Raw genomic sequence first — 19,612 nt, 5'->3', positions numbered from 1 at the left:
TGCTCAGTATTGTAAATTTGATGATTAATTTAAGATATTATTTCTTACTTCAGTTTAAGATTACGTTTCAAGTTTGACAAACCATATTGACATGCGCAGTCTATAGAATTGAAAAATATTTACAATATATTAATATAATAGATATATTATTATATTTTAATATAATAAAATACCTACATTAAACTTAAATATTTAATAATTGATATGAAAATGTTATTAAGCATTTATAAGATCCATTTCGACCATGAAATGTTACATCTCGTAAAAAAAAATGTATTTCTTGTAAAAAAATAATATTGTAACAAAAGAGCTTTCATGACAATGTTGAAAACTGTTCTATTACAAAGAGTTGAGACGATCAAGTGAGCGAAGAACGATGATGGCCAAAGATATGGAGGTTTAATCGGTAAAATCTTGCAATGTATCCGCCTGGCCGATCAGTATTATATTCTTCGCTGGATATTTGTGTTGTAGCGTAAGTTTTTACGATTGTATTATAAAAGGGAGGCTCCAGTATCTCGTGTTTGTAAGCTATTTTTCGTCGCGCACACCTGCCTCTACGGTGTGTGTATCTGTGCGTGCGTACAATCAAGACTGAAGCTCCATATTTACGTTTGGAAACGTACGCACGAAAACAGGAAGCGACGTCGCCTTTCATGCCAGCGTTCAATATTCAAATGATCCTTTCAACAGAACGTTATCGTATCTATTCGTTTCGTTATACTCGGAATTATCGTGATACGGAATCTCGTGAAGTGTTCATCCATTTACTTGAATATTTTTCAGCTACCGAAATATGCAAAGGCACGTCGTCAATACTGGCACCCCATTCCGTTTTTAAATAATATTTCTTAAACAAAAACTAAAAATAAAACTTTAACAATATAAATACACGTGGAAAGTGTCTTTTAGCAGTTTTAATAATACCCTTTTGTAATAATGTTTTTGCAACAAAATCCAAAAAGGCGTCTGAAAAATTGGAAACTGGCACTCTAAACAGTAATATTAAAATTCAGACACGTCTGCATAAGGAAGAAATTAAGTATAAAATAAATAAATTGATAAACAAAGTAATAAAATGTATTTTTATCTATTAAACAATGACGTTTATGAAATAAAAAGACTAGAATTGAATCCTTCCCATTCTACACGCGTTTTTGAATATCTTATCAATGAATCTATCGCGTTCGAAGCTATTTTATAGTATTAAAAAATATGTGAAAAAATTCATTGAAATTGTCAACATTGAATCTACCTATCATCTTATTGTTGAAAATTTTGTAATTATTGTTTACTCAGATAACGTTTTCCGTATTAATGGTGGTGCGATGTTTAGTTTCCGAGAAATACGAGGGTGCCGTTTTAGGAAGGGTGAATCAGTATTAGCGACTTTTCTTTATATGTACGTATATATATATATATGAAGAATAACGTTAGGGCTGATGACTTCTTTCTTAAATGTACACAGAAAGAAGTTTCCTTAAAGTATTTAAAAATTTAGCTAGATATAGATCTAAAAACAATTTAGACTATAAAAATATTTATGCAGAATATCCATAAATTAGTTACTAAAACGTTAAAACTTTTTGCAGTATTTTGAATTTCATCATGCTTGAGCGTTCTACATAATTATTTCGACGGTTCAATAAAATTATTTTTAAATCTATATTTAATTAAATCTTTATTTCAACAAAATCATTTTTTTAACGTAACAAATAACTTTCATGAAATTCTAGTGCTATTGTTTAGTACAATATTTAGATTGTTAAAGAAAAAGTTTTAAACAAAGTTTGCATGATTCAGTTCAAAATAACAATGCCACTTTAGAACTATCATCATTATCATTATCAAGTTTCAAGCATCAGGCTTTGTATAATGATACGTAACGTTTTCACGTAACGCAATGTAGTAATTTATTGAAAAATTCTCACAAATGTTCCTCGAAATTTTCTGTGAAAGTCAAACTATAATTATATAAAATTATTAAAGTTTTAAACAATCTTATCTGAATCTCTTGCAGCAATAGTAATAACTATATATTTCAGTTTATTAAGAAATATGTCCCCATAAAAATTCCTGAAAATGTCCCATAAAAGCTAAACAGAATTAAAATATGACTAGATAGAAATATCAAATTTGCATTATATCTTAACAGTAATATGTAATATTTGTTTTAGCTTGAAAAATCCTCACATAAAAATTTCTCGAAATTTTCCATCAAAGTCAAGGTGAAATGGCTAGATAGAAATATTACTGAAAATCGAAGTATCGCTAGTAACGGAATGTCGTAGGGTTCCTTAAATCGCATAGTTTATCGCCATCCCATCGATAGCGACGGTACCGCGAGCGGCAGGAGGAACAGTGGAGGAGGAACGACAGGAGGCGTGGTAACAACGCGCACGCTCCACGTGACCCTGTCGTTTGGAAGGCGGGACTTGAGCAACGGAGCACACAACTACAACAAGCGGTAGAACCAGCCGGTGGTCAGCGACGTTCTCTCTGTCGTCGCGCGCGCGGGACACCTCGAGCTGCGCTCGTTGCACGTACAACACCTGCCGCGCGATTAGGCACGCACGACGATTCGTTCATCCGTAACCCGTTCCGGCGACCTTTTTCTGAGACTGCAAAATTTCGAGCAGTGCCTTCCTCCCGACCCGAAAATCGGGCCGGCATCATAGCGCGATCGCCGAGTTGCCGTCGGAATCATGCACGGGAAAACGATTGACAATAATAACAACGACACCAATGACATGTCGATCCGTGAGTGAATATGCGCACGGGAGAATGAGACTCGCTCGTTCGAAGCGGGAGAACATCCTCAGGATCGTCGGAAGCGGACAATCTCGTCATGATGTTAGTTCCACAAGATATCATGGGTGGCCCGTCGAAGATGCTGTACCAAATGAACAAATACTACGCCGAGCGGGTACAGGCTCGCATGGGCCAGGTGCAGAAGACCATACGGGAAGTATGCAAGGTCGTACAGGACGTGCTCAAGGAGGTCGAGGTGCAGGAGCCACGCTTCATCTCTTCCCTGACCGAGTGTAACGGCCGCTACGAGGGCCTCGAGGTGATATCACCGGGTGAATTCGAGGTGGTCCTCTACCTGAACCAGATGGGAGTTTTCAACTTTGTCGACGACGGCACCCTGCCGGGCTGCGCCGTGTTAAAGCTCAGCGACGGACGCAAGAGGTCCATGTCCCTCTGGGTTGAGTTTATCACGGCGTCTGGTTATCTGTCAGCCAGGAAAATACGTTCGAGATTTCAGACTCTGGTGGCGCAGGCCTGCGACAAGTGTAATTACAGGGACTCGGTGAAAATGATCGCTGACACGACCGAAGTGAAGCTACGGATACGGGAGCGATACGTTGTGCAGATTACACCGGCATTCAAGTGCTCCGGCGTGTGGCCGCGATCGGCCGCTCATTGGCCGATACCGCACATCCCCTGGCCGCATCCCAATCTAGTGGCGGAAGTCAAGACGGAGGGCGACGGAGGGCTTCGACCTGCTGTCGAAGGAGAGCGTCGCGCTTCAGGGCAAGCAATCGGCGATGGAGGGCGACGCCTGGGTACTGTCTTTCACGGAAGCGGAAACCAGGCTGCTGCAGGGCGGCTGTCGTCGAAAGTGTCTCAGCATATTGAAAACCCTGAGGGACCGACACCTCGATCTGCCCGGAAATCCAGTCACTAGCTACCACATGAAGACTCTGCTGCTGCACGAATGCGAGAAACATCCCCTCGAGACCGAATGGGACGAGGGATGCCTGGCCGATCGTATTAATGGCATTTTTCTGCAGCTGATATCCTGTCTACAATGTCGACGGTGTCCGCACTACTTCCTACCGAATCTCGATCTCTTCAAGGGAAAGTCACCTAGCGGTCTGGAAAATGCTGCGAAGCAAGTTTGGAGACTTACAAGGGAGTTGCTCACGAATAGCCGTGCGCTGGAGAAGCTTTAGCGCGAAAGCGCGATGACGAGGAGAGCGTTGACACGTGTAACACGATTTTGGGAACGTTATTACCGCATGGTATTACGTGCTTCTCCGATACTACACGCGAACAGTATTGTAGTTACTGTTATTACTTAATTACACGCTTGTATCAAGGATTTGGTGCATTGTTACAAATGACTCTCGACACGTAAGCCGTACTTGTTTCCTTCAATAACAATCGCGATTCAATGAGCAATAATGATCGTCGAGTAGATAACTCAAACTATTAATTTCCTTTTTGACATTCAAGAAGTCGCATGGAAATCAAATAGCCAAAGAATTAAAAATCTAGCCATAATTCTTTTTATACCATCTATTTAATTGTTGTATTTGGCTTAATATAAAATTGATTGTACGATTTATAGAAACAAAAATTTTGACCATTAAGAAGAAAATCAAGTTTGATCTTCGCAAATTTTGCAAACAAATCGAAATTTATTTCTTCATATTTAACGGATTATAATGAATGATGGTCGAAATCGAGAATGATAATTCACCTGAGTAGATGGAAATAAAATGTATACGCAAATTATAGAAGCTTAAAAGAAGCGAAAAGTATACACTCAACTAAATTATATAAATACATGTAGCAAAATGTAATATATAATACAATGAATTTATTATTACGTTTTGGTTATATTATTTTTCATATAATTAATATATTAATGTTTCACCTCGAACAATGTATACTGCTGTAAAATAAAAGCAATGTCACGGCAATTAATGTATGATACCCATGCGACTAGCTAAGTATATGTCGATGGCATATCTCGATAGTTAATGTAAAATGTTACGTTGCAATGCATATGGATTGTGCAATTGGCTCTGTTGAAATAGAGTATTTCGTATAATTGTTTAGTACAATAATAACTATTCTATCTCAATTATGAAACAACGAAATATCAGAATTGTAATAACAATAAGATAAATTTTGAAGACACAATGTTCTCCAAAAGTTTAATAATACTCTGTAAAACTGTATTAGTGAATGAATTTTTAAACATTTTAATGAAACAAAATTTTCATCGCATTCTAAGTTATTTAGGAAGCAAATGTGTAATACATTTTGATTCATTATTATTATAATTATCTGTTTATCCAAGCGGAATATTGTGATTTGTTATCCTTATTGAACTGATATTTATAATCGGTTAGCAGTAAGCTTCCGACGGTAGTTTCACTACTTATTGTTATATGTATATATATGGTATACATACTTCTCTTTTATATTATTTAAATGGTATTTATTTTATAATTGGATCATTATATATATATATATATTTGAAACATGAAATGTACATAATGAATAAATGCACTCTTATTTCATCTTCAATTGAAGAATTATTGACTTTAAAAAGCTGTCCCACTTTGACATTGAGAAAAAAGTGTTTGATACTTATGATTATAATTGCATAGTAAAATAATTATGGTTAGAAGTTCTATTTTTATAATTACTACTGTTTTAACGTAATAACTTTGTTTTTGTAGTACTATCGATTATGAAAAAAATTTTTAAATAATTTATAGTAGTTTCTATTACTATTTATATAGTAAAATATCAAGTTAAATGACAAAAATAAAATAAACATTTTTAAACAATAAAATTACAATTATAGTGAATACATTTCTTTAAGCATTCGTTTAAAAAATTTATATATATTTAATAATAATAAACAGCTATAAAACGTACATGATTAAAACAATTGTTAATATGTAGTTGGCACCGAAACAATTAAATCATAATTAAATTATGATAATTACACAAACATTTTTTTCTCTTACTGGAAATTATATTCAATTGCAATTAGAAGATTTTATTTATTATATTTTAATGTTATTCTCAATAAATTATATATAAATATGTTTGTAAAATATGTATGGTTTTTAAATATATTATTCAACTAATTATAAATTATATGCGTATATTTTCATAAAAAAATAATGTTTTAATACAATCGTGTAAAACACTACTTTTGCTTTAGTATAAAAAATATTGTGTAACTTCGTAAATTTATTTTTATAAGAATTGCTAAACATGATTTGGTTCGTAAATTTCACGTTTCGTAACCTGCAAAGTTAAAATATGATCGTATCTTCGCCAATTAACTTTGAACAGAACGGTTTTTCTCTTACAAGAATATATTTTTTTTTAATGTGTTGTATATCCGATTGTGATACGCGTGTACTGCACAATTATTATGCCGAATACCTATACTTAACATGTATGTTATAGAAGCCTTGAACGACTCGTTGGCAGCGAAGCGAAGACTATCATCTTCATTATACGCCTACCTAGAATATCACTTTCTTATCTTAATTTTATCCTTAACGTTCCGCATCTTCCTTTCCTGGTGATGACATTCGTTAACCGGTGCCATTCACTTTTCTTGCTTTACCACACGTTCGACCATTTCCAAATGCGTATGATAATTGTTATTACACTCTAACACGAACTGTAAAGATCTCTGTTGACTGTGGAATCTCAAATTACATTCTCCGCTGCAAGAAACTGCAGTGTTTTTGTCATTATAAGATATATTAAGATACTAATACTTTTTTTATATTTTTTCGTTTTCTTCATTGATTGAACATATTCTCTTTTGTTTCACATTAAATGAGAAGCGATATAAAACATTATGATTAGATGATACGATAGCTCCATCAATGTTAACAATAATACATTATTTATTGCAATTGATATTATTATAAGAATCATAGTTATTTTATTAGGCTTTGTTTCTCTTGTATATTTATAAACTCTAGTATCAAACCGGGCCAAAGACGAGAAATAAATTAAGTTATTTTAAATCACATATATTTTAGTTATGCAAGTAAGAGCAAGCATATACATTATTAATAACGCGGAACTAATTTCTGCCTCACTGCTCACTGGGCCTTCATCAGCCGCTATAATAAATATGAAAGATTCACAAAATTAATTACTGGTCTGATAAGATTCAATGGATATTTAGATGTAATAAATAGAGATTTTTTTAACATCAATACAAGCACGCAGTAATGACAACAAACAACAATATTTGCAAATTTTATTGGTCAGATCCTGTATTTTTATAGAATTTTCTTGACTCGATGTAAAATTAGTAACTAGATCCTACAATTTTGTAAAAATTTGCATTTTGACTTTGCACGACAGTTAGATTATTTATAACTATTTTTGTTAATATTTATTATAATGGCTAAAGGTAGAAACTAGTTCCGCATTATTATAATAATGTACATGCTTTCTCTTATTGTACATAACGAAAATGTATGTGATTTAGAATAACTTGATTTATTGCTCGTCCTTGGCTCGATTTAATACTAGAATTTCTAATTATCTTAATTTTTGGGAAATAACAATATTGTTTTTTCAATCAATTTGTTAATATCTCAAAATATTTCAATTAATTTATTTATGTTTTAAAGAGATATTTCTTGGTTATCTTAATCTAACGAGATGATTAGAAAAATCGAGAATAATTGTTATAGTCTACCAATTTCCAATTTTGCCAATCTTTTGAAAATAAAATATCTTTGACATAGTAGATCAAGGTAATTCTAGTACTCCGGTAGTGCAGACACGGCTGTGGTCCACCATGTCAAAAATTTCGGAATAACTAAAGGGGCTGTAGAGGAGGGACCATGTCCTCACGGATGGGAAATAAACTAAGCAGTTCCTGCATAATTCATGGGGAGGAAGAAGGGCTACCACGAGGGTTGCCTCACGTTACCTTCGTTCCCCTATCGTGCACGCTACACATGAACGCTGCTAAAGTATCTGTGCCGGATCGATCTTGTCGGTCTGGCGCAGCTAACCACGCCCACACAGCGTGGCAGATCTCCCATTGGACAAAAATCCTTGGCAGAAGGCGTAATCTACCGGAGGAGGCGTGCCAGCGAGCCGTGCGTTCGTGCTTGCCACGGAGGATGGGTGACGCGGAGGAGGTAGACATCAGCGCAGTCGGCAATCTGCTCCTGCACGGAGACGCTCGTGATACCTCTTCCTCCTGCTTCGTTGGTGTCTCCGACGCACGGTGCGTTCTGGTGAGAACACCAGGTGGAAAACGAATCTAACGAGGTCAAACGCCGAGTAACGTATCTCGCCTTCCCATACAATACGATAGATCGCGCAAAACGGCTCGATGACAACGCGAAGCGGAGGAAAAGGCCTGGATGAGAAGATACGAGAATGCAATGACTCGGAGAAGCTGAAGACCGTATAATCACCATCCGTGGACTACGGGCGGTGCACGATGCTGGTACCGCCTGATATGATTTCGTCCCACTCCAGGATGGTCTATCAGTTCAACAAGTACTTCGGCGAACGGGTGATGAATAGGAAGAGTCAGGTGGCGAAGACCATTCAGGAAGTGTGTCGAGTCGTGCAGGACGTGCTAAAAGAGGTGGAAGTGCAGGAGCCGAGATTCATCTCGTCCTTGACGGATTATAACGGCCGGTTCGACGGCCTCGACGTCATCTCGCCGACGGAGTTCGAGATCGTCATCTATCTGAATCAGATGGGCGTGTTGAACTTTGTGGATGACGGCACCCTGCCGGGCTGCGCCGTGCTGAAGCTCAGCGACGGACGCAAGAGATCCATGTCCCTCTGGGTCGAATTCATCACCGCATCCGGTTACTTGTCAGCAAGAAAGATTCGCTCGAGATTCCAGACGCTAGTGGCGCAGGCCTGCGACAAGTGCACGTACAGAGACTCGGTGAAGATGATCGCCGACACCACCGAGGTGAAGCTACGGATACGCGAGCGATACGTCGTGCAAATTACGCCGGCTTTCAAGTGCGCTGGACTGTGGCCCAGGTCAGCCTCCCACTGGCCGATCGCGCATATACCCTGGCCGCACCCGAACATCGTCGCCGAGGTGAAAGCGGAGGGCTTCGATATGCTCTCGAAGGAATGCATAGGCCTGCAGGGAAAGCAGTCCGCCATGGAGGGCGACGCCTGGGCGTTGTCGTTTATCGACGCGGAGAATCGATTGTTGCAAGGCGCGAGCAGAAAGCGTTGCCTCAGTATACTGAAGACGCTTAGGGACCGGCACCTTGATCTACCGGGAAATCCGGTCACCAGCTACCACATGAAAACCCTACTGCTCTACGAGTGCGAGAAACACCCGCACGAGGCGGAATGGGACGAGGCTTGTCTGGCCGAGCGAATAAACGGCATTTTTCTGCAGCTAATTTCTTGCCTTCAATGTCGCAGATGCCCGCATTATTTCCTACCGAATCTCGATCTCTTCAAGGGAAAATCGCCCAGCGGTTTGGAGAACGCCGCGAAGCAGGTGTGGAGACTCACCAGGGAGTTACTCACGAACAGTCGTGCGCTCGAGAAACTGTAGTGAGCCGCGGCCGAGTGTCGTACGATTCGTGAATTGATCTCGCAAATCTTGTCACACGTTCCTGTAACTGCACCGTCGATGACTTCGACGCGCGAGTAAGATACGTCTCATCATACAACAGCCGTGCAAGTACTGCGCGAGAATACGCATCTCGTGGACTGAAGATTAATGACGTTAGAAAAGTTTACTCGAGCTTAACGAAAAAAAACCACACGTTTTCCTTGGTTCTTGCCGTCATCCAACGCACCGTCGTCGAGTCATCGGGAAGTCCAATCTGCATTTTCCTGGATTTCGCGGATCTGAAGATCACACATGTTTTCGATGTTCCCGAAGATATTTAGTGTGTGCCGGAAGCAATCCTTGCGAGATTAATTACGCGTGTATGTGATGTTTGGTGAACACGTGATTGCTCGCAGACGATCGAATTAGTGCCATAAATAATCTCTCTTCGACGTTAGAGACAGATTTCCGTTTCTACTGTCGGCGCGAAGCATAAAAGTAAATATATTATAGAGCCGCAAAAGAATTATCATTCAATTTGTTGCAACGGCGGTTTGCAATGCTGTGACGATGCGCGTGAAACAACCTTTAATCCGTGGTACAAAAATCTTGCATATGTCGAGCGAAAAAGGAAAACGACCAATCTCCGCGTTTAACTCTTTAAGATTTTTAAATCCAATGACTGTTATAAAGGCGCAGGTTTCGAGTAACGAGAAACCTGTTTCTTATAATGTGTTCCTTTCTAAATGTGGTACTTTTTACTTCAAAGCACGTAATCTTCACGATAGTATTTAAGCCTAAGACTGCAAATACTGCCATGACACTTAAAGAGTTGACGCGACTGGATTAGCTTTGATAATGTTTTCTCAACATGCTGATTACTATATACGTACTGTAGAGCTTTTGTGATCGCGACCACGGTTGAGGGTTCGTCGTTTCTTTCTTAAGTCCCTCGCGCGACCTCCGTCGCCTATGTAAATATAAAACTTGAAAGATATTTATTGAACTGTAACGAAATGTGAAATATAGTACTATTTATATGGAAGCCTGCTCGCGTCTCGGTTGATGACACATCATACTCACCCACTCCTTACCCCTCTCAGTATGTGCCACCCGAAAAATCGGTCGTCGTAAATATCGCCGTACCCCATCGATAGTCGCCGCGCGACGATCGTTAAACGTTTCGCTCGCGACGAACGCGCGACGGTGAGAGCCTCGGAGTTAGGCCTCGTAAATTTTACAGCTCTCACACTTTTTTTTTGTCGTTTACATCGCCAATGGGGCATCGAGGTGAGAACGAGACGCTGGGGAACGCCGTGCACGCGCAACTTCTTTTTCGCGTGTTACGACGCCTAGCGACGGCAAAAGTTATCGCGATCCGCCCGGCGATCGTCGCGGGAAAACTGGACATGTATTCAGTGTTTCCACATGTTCTTTTTTACCGTGTGTGACTTGGAATTGCCTCATTCGTCGCTTTTTTCAAACTATCTGATAGTGATGGGATTAAGTATCTCAGTAAGTTCTATTCAAATCTGCTTGCGTGGTTTCTATGATAACTTAAAAAAATAAATGTAGTACTTTCAAGTGGACTCGAATCTGGAATATACGTGTTCGAATTGTTTATGAGTATTTTACTAGAAATTTTATTTCTATATTTATTCCTAATATTTTAGTAACAATTTCATTTTTGGGAGTCGAGTATTTGTAAAAAATCCAATTACGTATGATTCGATTTTTATGATAGAAATTACTTAAAAATCCATTTCGAATCCTCACTTATTCTAAAATTCAAAAGTAACTAGTCGATATCAATTATTTCGCAAATATAGTATAATGAAATATTATTTCTTACGAATATTACTCAAAACCTAAAAAAATGAAATTTGATTAAGTACACGTTGAACTTGATTCCATCACTGTTATTTAAAGCGCCAAAATTATTCCCTCGCGATACGTACAAAAAATGCAAGTTACCGTTGCAAAAAGTTACAAAAATTATATCTGAGTTTTATGACAATAGCGTAAGTTTACGGTTATCTTTTCGGCGATTTCGTTTCCCTTCGACACAAGTCGATAATTACTGTCGTACGTCATTCCTTCTTGTTTTTCGACTTAACTACCTTCCTTTTTGATAAGCTAATTGAGCCTTATCTCAATGTTTTACCGCAAACTTATAGTCGTAACGGCCTACGGCCTACGTAATAACTTGCGGCGGACCGGGCAGGTTTTAAACAGCTACTTCTAACATGAAGAAGAGCACCGTCCCTCGTATACGAAGATTGTCTCGTGTAAGGAAAAGAAATGCATTAGATTGATAACCAAATAGCCTCTTGAGAATTATATTACGTGTCTTTTAAGTGTTATAGAGGCGCAAGGGTAAAGTTACGAATAAGCTATTATTTCATAAAATATTATCATGTATCTGGCTACTACGGAACTGTACGCACACATGAATTTGCAAGCTTGATAATTAACAGCAAATATGTCGTTACATTGTATAAGAAAAGTGCAATACACTACTTTCTCAAAAATATAGAGCTACAATCAGAAATATTTAATTAATTCTTCACAAACGCGGCGCGAAAGAGTCGCAATTTTCTTAAAATAATAAAATAAGTAGTGATATGAGCAATCATGACAGAAATAAACTCATTAGATTGCAAGCTAAATGCGCGGCGATGGTTAACACGTAAGGCAGTCTTGCGAAACGAGGCTCGTGCGAGATCGTGTTCAATTAATGGATGTTACGGCGTATTTCTCCAGCCAGCCGCCGCGCGAGCACATGTTTCAAAGACACTTTACTAAAAGCCTAAACGGAAGTAACAAATGATTTCGCACGCGCAATAGATTTGAGACCGCGCGTCAGTTGTAAAGACTCATCTCAGCTGGCACGAACGGTCGTACAACTGGCATTCGTTCAAACAACAATTACTAATAACCGTGTTTACCATACGTGCATCAGAGAAACTTCAAATATTCCTGTCTTTGCGTGCAATCTTTGCAGCTGGCCTCTGTAAGTAATGGACGAAATTTTCCGTCTTTGATGTACGAATAAATCTTTTAGCATCAGCGCTGATCTCACGATCTGACGGAGACATCATATCTGAATTAATTTGTTATAGGGTCACTGCACCAATCAATGAACAAATAAGAAATTGGACCAGTCAATGAACAAACATAAAATAACTTAATACAATTACATTTTCAAATAAAAAATTACATTTTAATAAAATCTGCATGAAAATTAGATTTCAACGATATCAATTAATTTCGCAGTTTATTATTTTGTAGCCTTATTATTTTATTAGTTTTTCTAAACGGTCATTCATTGGCGATTGTTCAGCAACTGGTATAACAACCCTATACACGGAAACTACATTTTCTTAGAGAAAATAAAGGACAAACCTGAAACTTTAGGATTTTGTTCCTACATCTTTCTAAACCAGTTTATGACTGTCAGGACTTTGCGCATTACAAATTTTTTTGTTATCAAATAGGACTGCGCAATTTTCTAATAGTTTGAAATAACTCGACTGTATTGGAATAAATTTTTTAATTAAATCTGACATAGGTTTGAAATAATATAAAATGAAAACAGATTTAACCAATTTAAAAAAAAAATTAAAAAATTTATTATTCTGTTCCGTAAAAATTCGCTCATTAGAAATTATTATGCATCGGAATACTAATTAGAAAAGAATTTCACGTAATATTAAAATAAAAGACAAAATTGAGTTTTTAGAAAATAAATAAATCTAAGAGGATAACAACCTAAATTAAAGGACTGCCCTTTACAATAAAAGAGATGTACGTCATCATAATTAAACAGCATAAATTAGAGATTGTGCATAGGTTGCTTGCATCAATAAAATAAGATGGTCAATAAAAATAAAGTATCAAATATAAAGGCAACAAAATGCGAGTTTAAAAGAACATAGAAAAATTAACGTTATTTATATAAAGACAGTCATAAACCATGCAAGTTATATAAATGAGAATATTATCAATGTCGAGACCTTGATCTGGTATGTATGCAGTTATTTTCTTTTATTTTTTTAGCAAGAATGATCAACTAGCGAGTAGTAATTAAATCCGCAATTAAAACCAGTAAAGCAAGTAAAACGAGTTACTCTCACGAATTACTTGGAATTATATCTCAAAAACATAGAAACATTAAGAAACGTTAAGAATATATGTTGATTTGTATGATAATATGTAAAGAAATGGAATTTACACTGATAACAGTTCCGCGCAAGACCATTGAATATATGTAACGTGTTATTCAAGAGAAAAAATATATCTTGTAAAAAACATACAGCCTTCGTCAAAAGTATTAGGTACTTTTATTTTTTATTATTTATTCATAAATCTTTTACCACTATTATTACCACTATTATTGAATTATCCTTTGTTTTAAGAACTCATTAAATTCATGTATAATGCTACACTGAGAAAAAAAACGTATAAATTAAAACGTAATTTAATTCAATTAAACGAATCACGGGCCGTGTCGCTAATATGTGTAATCAATTCAATTAAATTTTATTCATTTATATTTGTTATTGCCTTTACTTTTAGTCTTTTTGTTTCATTAATACTGTTATTGAAAATATTTCCAATTAGGCTAATGTTGATGCTTTTTTTCTCCGTGCAGTAACCAACAGGAAATGTTTCCAAATAAATAAAAAAGTATGCTTAATACTTTTGACCAAAGCTGTATATTCTATTCACACGAAAAAATCAGCTTCTTTTGCTAGTTTTATGTAATGATTCTCGATTATCCTGTTCTAATATCGTTCATTAAATCGTATCAAGTGCACAAAAGAAATAAAAATTTCAATATTATTAGATTTACTTTACGTTTCACGGCAAATAATAAGATTCTTCTCACGAATACCTCGCAATGATTTTTTTTTTTTTAATTTCAAACATCACGTGCTGGTTGCACATCGTAACTTTGCGAGACGGCTGCAATTCGACCCGAATGCGCGACAACTTGTATGAACAAATTTACATGCTTATCGGTTTATCACCGTAACTTTCAAGGTGGCTGACAGGCGACCGCTCTGTAAAACGCAAGAATAACAAAAAAAGCTATGACTGATTAGAAGCGGCGCAATTACAATAAATTATTATTCATAACGACAAACTTAATCGTTAGGCACGCTGGCGACACCAGCGATAATAAAATACGACCGCTGTCAATTAAATTATACCTAAGCTTATTAATACTACCGTCTCGTGATATTGATCTCGCATTTATCACATTTTTGTAGCTCAATCATTACCTGCTAGTAACGACAGTGTGTGTCGCTCATGTGAGTTTATTTCTGTTTAAGATGTATGATCGGCAATACATAACACAAAATGGATATTCCGCGATGAATAGAGTAGATCTCCCCGTTGACGATATTCAACTTAACGAAAATTAGAAATCGCGTTTATAAAGCAGCAAAATTTTATCTCATGTTGAGAAGGAATATTTTGCCCTTTCCCATCATTTACTGAATAAATGATCGTTTTAAGTATTGCATGCGGAAAAAATTTGCAAGAAGAGAGGAGAAACAACGAGAGGAAAGAGAAGAAAGAGAGATCTGGTCGCAGCATGCAAATAACTTCGGTCCTTCTTTTCCTTTTCCTTTACAGTGTCCTATGAGGGGGGCCGCGAGGACGCTTTATCATTGCATCGGTTGCTCCGTCTTTCGAATTCGGCGCAGATCGTGCGAGGCAGCGCGAGACAAAGGCAGAAGAAATCCGCGAAAGCGAACATAATTGGCGAAGGGACAGGGACAGAGGGAGGAACACACAGAGAGAGAATCGAAGAAGCGTAGGCTGTGATCTTCGCTCCACGCCCGCGCGCGAGTGCCTGGTACGAGAGAGCCGGGCACTGATTCGGCTCTCCTCCTTCGGGGTGATCCCGGTTGGTCTCCTCGGCCGGCATGAACCTCTCCCGCTATAAAACGTTCAGATAAAGCCGCGATGTTTATATGCAGGGATCGCGGCAGAGAGAAGAGAGAGAAAGAGGAGTGCCGTGTAGAAGGAGAGGTATACCTGCCGGCCGCGCGCGCCGACAAAATAATAAGACAAAAGATGCCGGGGGTGGACGATGGCGAAGCGAGCGGCGGAAGAGGGGAGAAACCTGCGAACAGGTAGGAGCGAGAGAAGAAACAGCGAAAAGGAAACGAAAGCTGAAGAGATATGCGACTTGAGAGGATGGGGAAAGAGAGCTGTACTGCAGACGCGGTGGATGCTGCGGCGCACGAAAGAGTACTGGGAACGAAGAAGGGTGCGGGGAGGGGGGAAAGGGGCGACCAGAAAAGAAGGAAACCGGACAGGAATGCACGGACGAATGCGTCGTGTTACGGGCTACCCGACCGCGACGCTTATCTCGCGAGAGAGTGAGTGAGCTCTCATTAGAATCTCCTCTCCGCCTAGCTCGACCGACCGTAAGGATTCGTCGACGACGATCCTTGTCGCGAGGATACGCTGAGACTGAAACGGGATTACTGTACATTATACATCTGTAATTTGCGTTTATCGGGACGCGAATGGTCGAACGCCACGCGATCGACGTTTGTCTCTCGACGATTTCCATAGAGAAGCTAACGAGCGTTTCGAGATCGCGGAGTATCTTTTATCTTCTTCGTGGTTAAAACGCAAGATTTTCTAGATCGGCCTCTTCGAGAAATAAACATATGTACCAGATATGATAATAATGCACAGATAAAAATTTATAAATCATATTAAATAGAGAATATCGAGCGATATGTGAAAACGCAATATTAAACGGAAAGCCTTATAGGTCATAGTTAGATTTGAGTGCTGATATTTATTGTGTGATTTCATATTCCTTTTCAAGTTCACGAAACTGCACGCCAAATAACTTTGCAGTTTTAAAACACAGTTCCAAGTTGAACAAGAAATAGTAATATCACGATATTAAATTGAAATTCAATTTAATAATAACTGATGCTAACAAGCATCCAAATGTGAGAATCCTTTCTCCTAAAAAAAAAAAACTAAAAAATTTGTTGCAAGAAATAACACCTCCAGCCAGGGACCTCTCGATATTCCGGAGCGGGTGTCTTAGTCAACTCGACCACCGAATAAAAATTTGTATCAAATTAATAATCATTGTCGGATACATAAACAAGAATATTTATAAGAATATTTACTTATTTAAAGAGTTTGGCAACTTTAAATTACAATGCAAAATATTATATATTTTTATTTCAATAATTATAATAGTCATGTAAATAGCAAAACATAATTATTCTGATAATAATGGTGTGAACAATTCTAATTCTTGGTTTGAAGATACATTGTTACTTACTACTAGATTTTTTCTTAAAATTCATGAAAATAATTATTGAATAAAGATAAATATATTTTTCTTGGTGAAACTATACAAAATTTCTTCATGTGAACAAGTTACATCTATGTATTTAAGTTTACCAAAAATTTTATATTCTTGTTCATAAATAAAACAATGATTATTAAGTAGAATATATTAGTTTTAATTTCATATTAATTTTTTTCGTATAAAATCCATTCTTATTTATTATAAATCGAAAAGAAGCTTGTATCTTTCTTTTGCAGAAGATGATAGCAATCAATGAAATTTACATCTCGTAAAAGAATTTACTCCAAATTATCTGACACATGTACGTCTGCAAATTTCGGCCCACTGATCCAGTTACATCCTGCATACGCGGATTTTTTCATTTCTTTCAGCTACGCCGGAATTTTTAATTCACCAAAGAGGCGGATACACCCGTGTATATTTTATATCTCAGCCTTCAAAGTCCCAAGCGCTTATGTGTCAGGTCGAATTTTGGGCAACTCATCATACTCTCGTTGTGTCTCAATTTTATTAGGCCCTCGACCGAGCGTCCCTTCCAAATGAAAAAAAGAAGAGAAGGAAGAGAAAAGCGTCTAACCTACCGCGGTAACGCGATACCGTCCGTCAAATTTTTTCCTCTCTTTATGCACGCGTGAGTTTGTGAGACACCACGAGAGCTGTCGCGCGATGGAGGCGCCGAAACGAGATTGTAAAAATAACGCGGGAGCGTTAGTTGACCCCGCCCAAATTGCGCTCGCATATCGTGTCGGTAGGAAAATGTAAATATCGTCTTCGGTATCGCGAAGTATTTTGTTTTTACATTCAATAAATTGTGAACAAACACGTAATTTACATCTCAGGAAGACCGAGAAAGAAAAGTGTTGCATAAATCGTCCGAATTTACGGACTCTATCGTCCGATACCTATTAGCAATGTGTACGGAATAGTTGTCAGTCTTTAATGTATTCACATATAACATTCGTAGAGACCATTTATAAATTCGGAAGTTCAGCGTAAGAATCCATTAACACGACGCTACGATAAATTCTAATCGTGAAGTACCGAGAGACTAGAACCGGCTGTGCGTGCCAGGTAGTTAATAAAAAAATGTTAAAAACAAAGATATCTCGGTTACTTCTCTAAATAATATATTTTTAAACGTTGATTTCTCCTAAAAACTTTTAAGAGAGAATTGCTAAATGCATACCACTTAAGAAACAGAGTTAACTTTTTATTATATTTCCTATTTACATTTGTAAATACTAATTTATACATAAATAAACGTTAAAAATTTCAGCTTGATGTTTCAGGTATCTATTGCTGCAATGTTTAACTTTTTAGTAATAACAAATTAATTTATTGCATTCTTGTAACAAGGTGCAGCATGTTTTAGGTAACCGGTTACCAAGACCTCCACGGAGTTTCTAATACTTTCTCTAAATCGTAGTGCTTTTGAAGGTATCAATTTATAAATTAAAAAAAATTAAGAATATAAGAAATCATTAACCAATACTTATTTTATTAATAATTTACTAAAAAAGGATCAAACATTTAATAAATAACAATAAAAAGGTAATGACGAAATAAAACTGGTTTGAATTCATTTTTATAATTAATATATTTTTATTCGATTATTAATTATACCAACTATACCAATTATTATTTGTATTACCACTTATCAGTCTTATATTAATATTATTCACTGCAATAAAATTTGTTATGACATGATCTAAAAAACTTGATAGATTTTTTAAAAATGTATAATTTAATCTTGATAACAATTGCAAAAAAAATAATATAATATTCTGTATATAATATATAATATAAACAATACACCTACAATAAACCTTCTTTTACAAAAATGTCAAAAAATTCAGTAGTATAAAATTACACGGCTATGTTTAACTGCATAAATTGATTAAACCTCAACATAATTTATATTTAATTTTTTAAAGTATTGTTAGCATACACGAGATAAGATGCAACCAGTTGATCAATTTTTGTCCATGTTACTCATTTCTCATTTATTTCACATCTTTGTGATAAATGTTAAATAAACATATGTTAAATACTTATGTTAAATAAACATATAATATATTGACGAAGTACGATTTAAAAGCCATCGATGCGCATTTAACAACCCTCCCCTATATTCATACAGCGCTCGGTTCATTTTGCCATATCAAAGGATTCGCGATGATCTGACTTGTTTTGCGACGAAAGTACTCGCGATTGCGACGAGACTGCTCTTCCTTTTGGGTCGCATGTGCGCTCTCGTACCCGCGGTACTCACCCCCGTAACTTAAGAGCACTTACTACCAGGCATTATCCTACCAAGCCGTTACAGCTTTATGAGCAAAACCACTTAGTGTATCGCGACCGTGTCGGCTAGGGTCATTGCGTGCTGACCTGCAACATTGATGAGGACGGCGAAGGAACCAGCGCGCGCCTCGAATGTGCGTCGGAACGTCGCGTCGTCGGCACGCGAGATTGCCGCGAAGGGTAGCGTTTCGTGCAACGTGAAATCGAGTTAGCATTCTGACACGCTCTGGAAAGCTTACGTTAATCTCCGTGTATATAATCCTTCCGAAAAAAAAGAAATTTTCTTCAATCAAAGCGCAATTTTGTGAACGATTGACGGAGCCAGAGTTGCGTTTCTCATAAATCTGTGTGAAAATATCGAGATTTGAACTCGGAAGAACTGTAAAAATTGGAATATATGGGTCTAATCGACCTCGAGACTGAGCCCACGAGATCGTTCCTTCGAGGTATCGGCGAAGAGCCCGGCGATCGACTATTAAAACCCACGTCCACGCTACCGCGACTACATTATTACGCCCGGTTGCACGCAACACAGCGAGAAACGCACAATCACCCACACGTGAGAGCCGCGACGAGAGACTCGCATCTGGCATAAGTGACTCGAT

General features: G+C 37.4%; 3 protein-coding genes across 12 annotated transcripts in view; 2 read left to right on the top strand and 1 right to left on the bottom strand.

Annotated features, from left to right (window-relative positions):
• LOC105196478 (neurobeachin) overlaps positions 1-19,612 on the bottom strand; it is a 233,392-nt gene that overhangs the window by 33,515 nt on the left and 180,265 nt on the right. The gene's annotated exons all lie outside the window — the stretch shown is intronic.
• On the top strand, positions 2,449-4,375 carry LOC105196456 (protein mab-21). The gene is given in 2 exon segments (XM_011162403.3): positions 2,449-3,490; positions 3,492-4,375. Coding segments are annotated over 2 exon segments (1,110 nt in total). The 5' UTR covers positions 2,449-2,848; the 3' UTR covers positions 3,960-4,375.
• On the top strand, positions 7,613-10,388 carry LOC105196457 (protein mab-21). The gene has a single exon (XM_011162404.3). It carries the CDS (start codon positions 8,246-8,248, stop codon positions 9,341-9,343), a length of 1,098 nt encoding a protein of 365 aa, XP_011160706.1. The 5' UTR covers positions 7,613-8,245; the 3' UTR covers positions 9,344-10,388.

The sequence above is a fragment of the Solenopsis invicta genome, chromosome 2 (genome assembly GCF_016802725.1).
Source record: "Solenopsis invicta isolate M01_SB chromosome 2, UNIL_Sinv_3.0, whole genome shotgun sequence".
NCBI classification, from domain to species: domain Eukaryota; kingdom Metazoa; phylum Arthropoda; class Insecta; order Hymenoptera; family Formicidae; genus Solenopsis; species Solenopsis invicta.
Note: the sequence above shows the minus strand (reverse complement) of the source record. Positions and strands in the feature narration are given on the sequence as shown.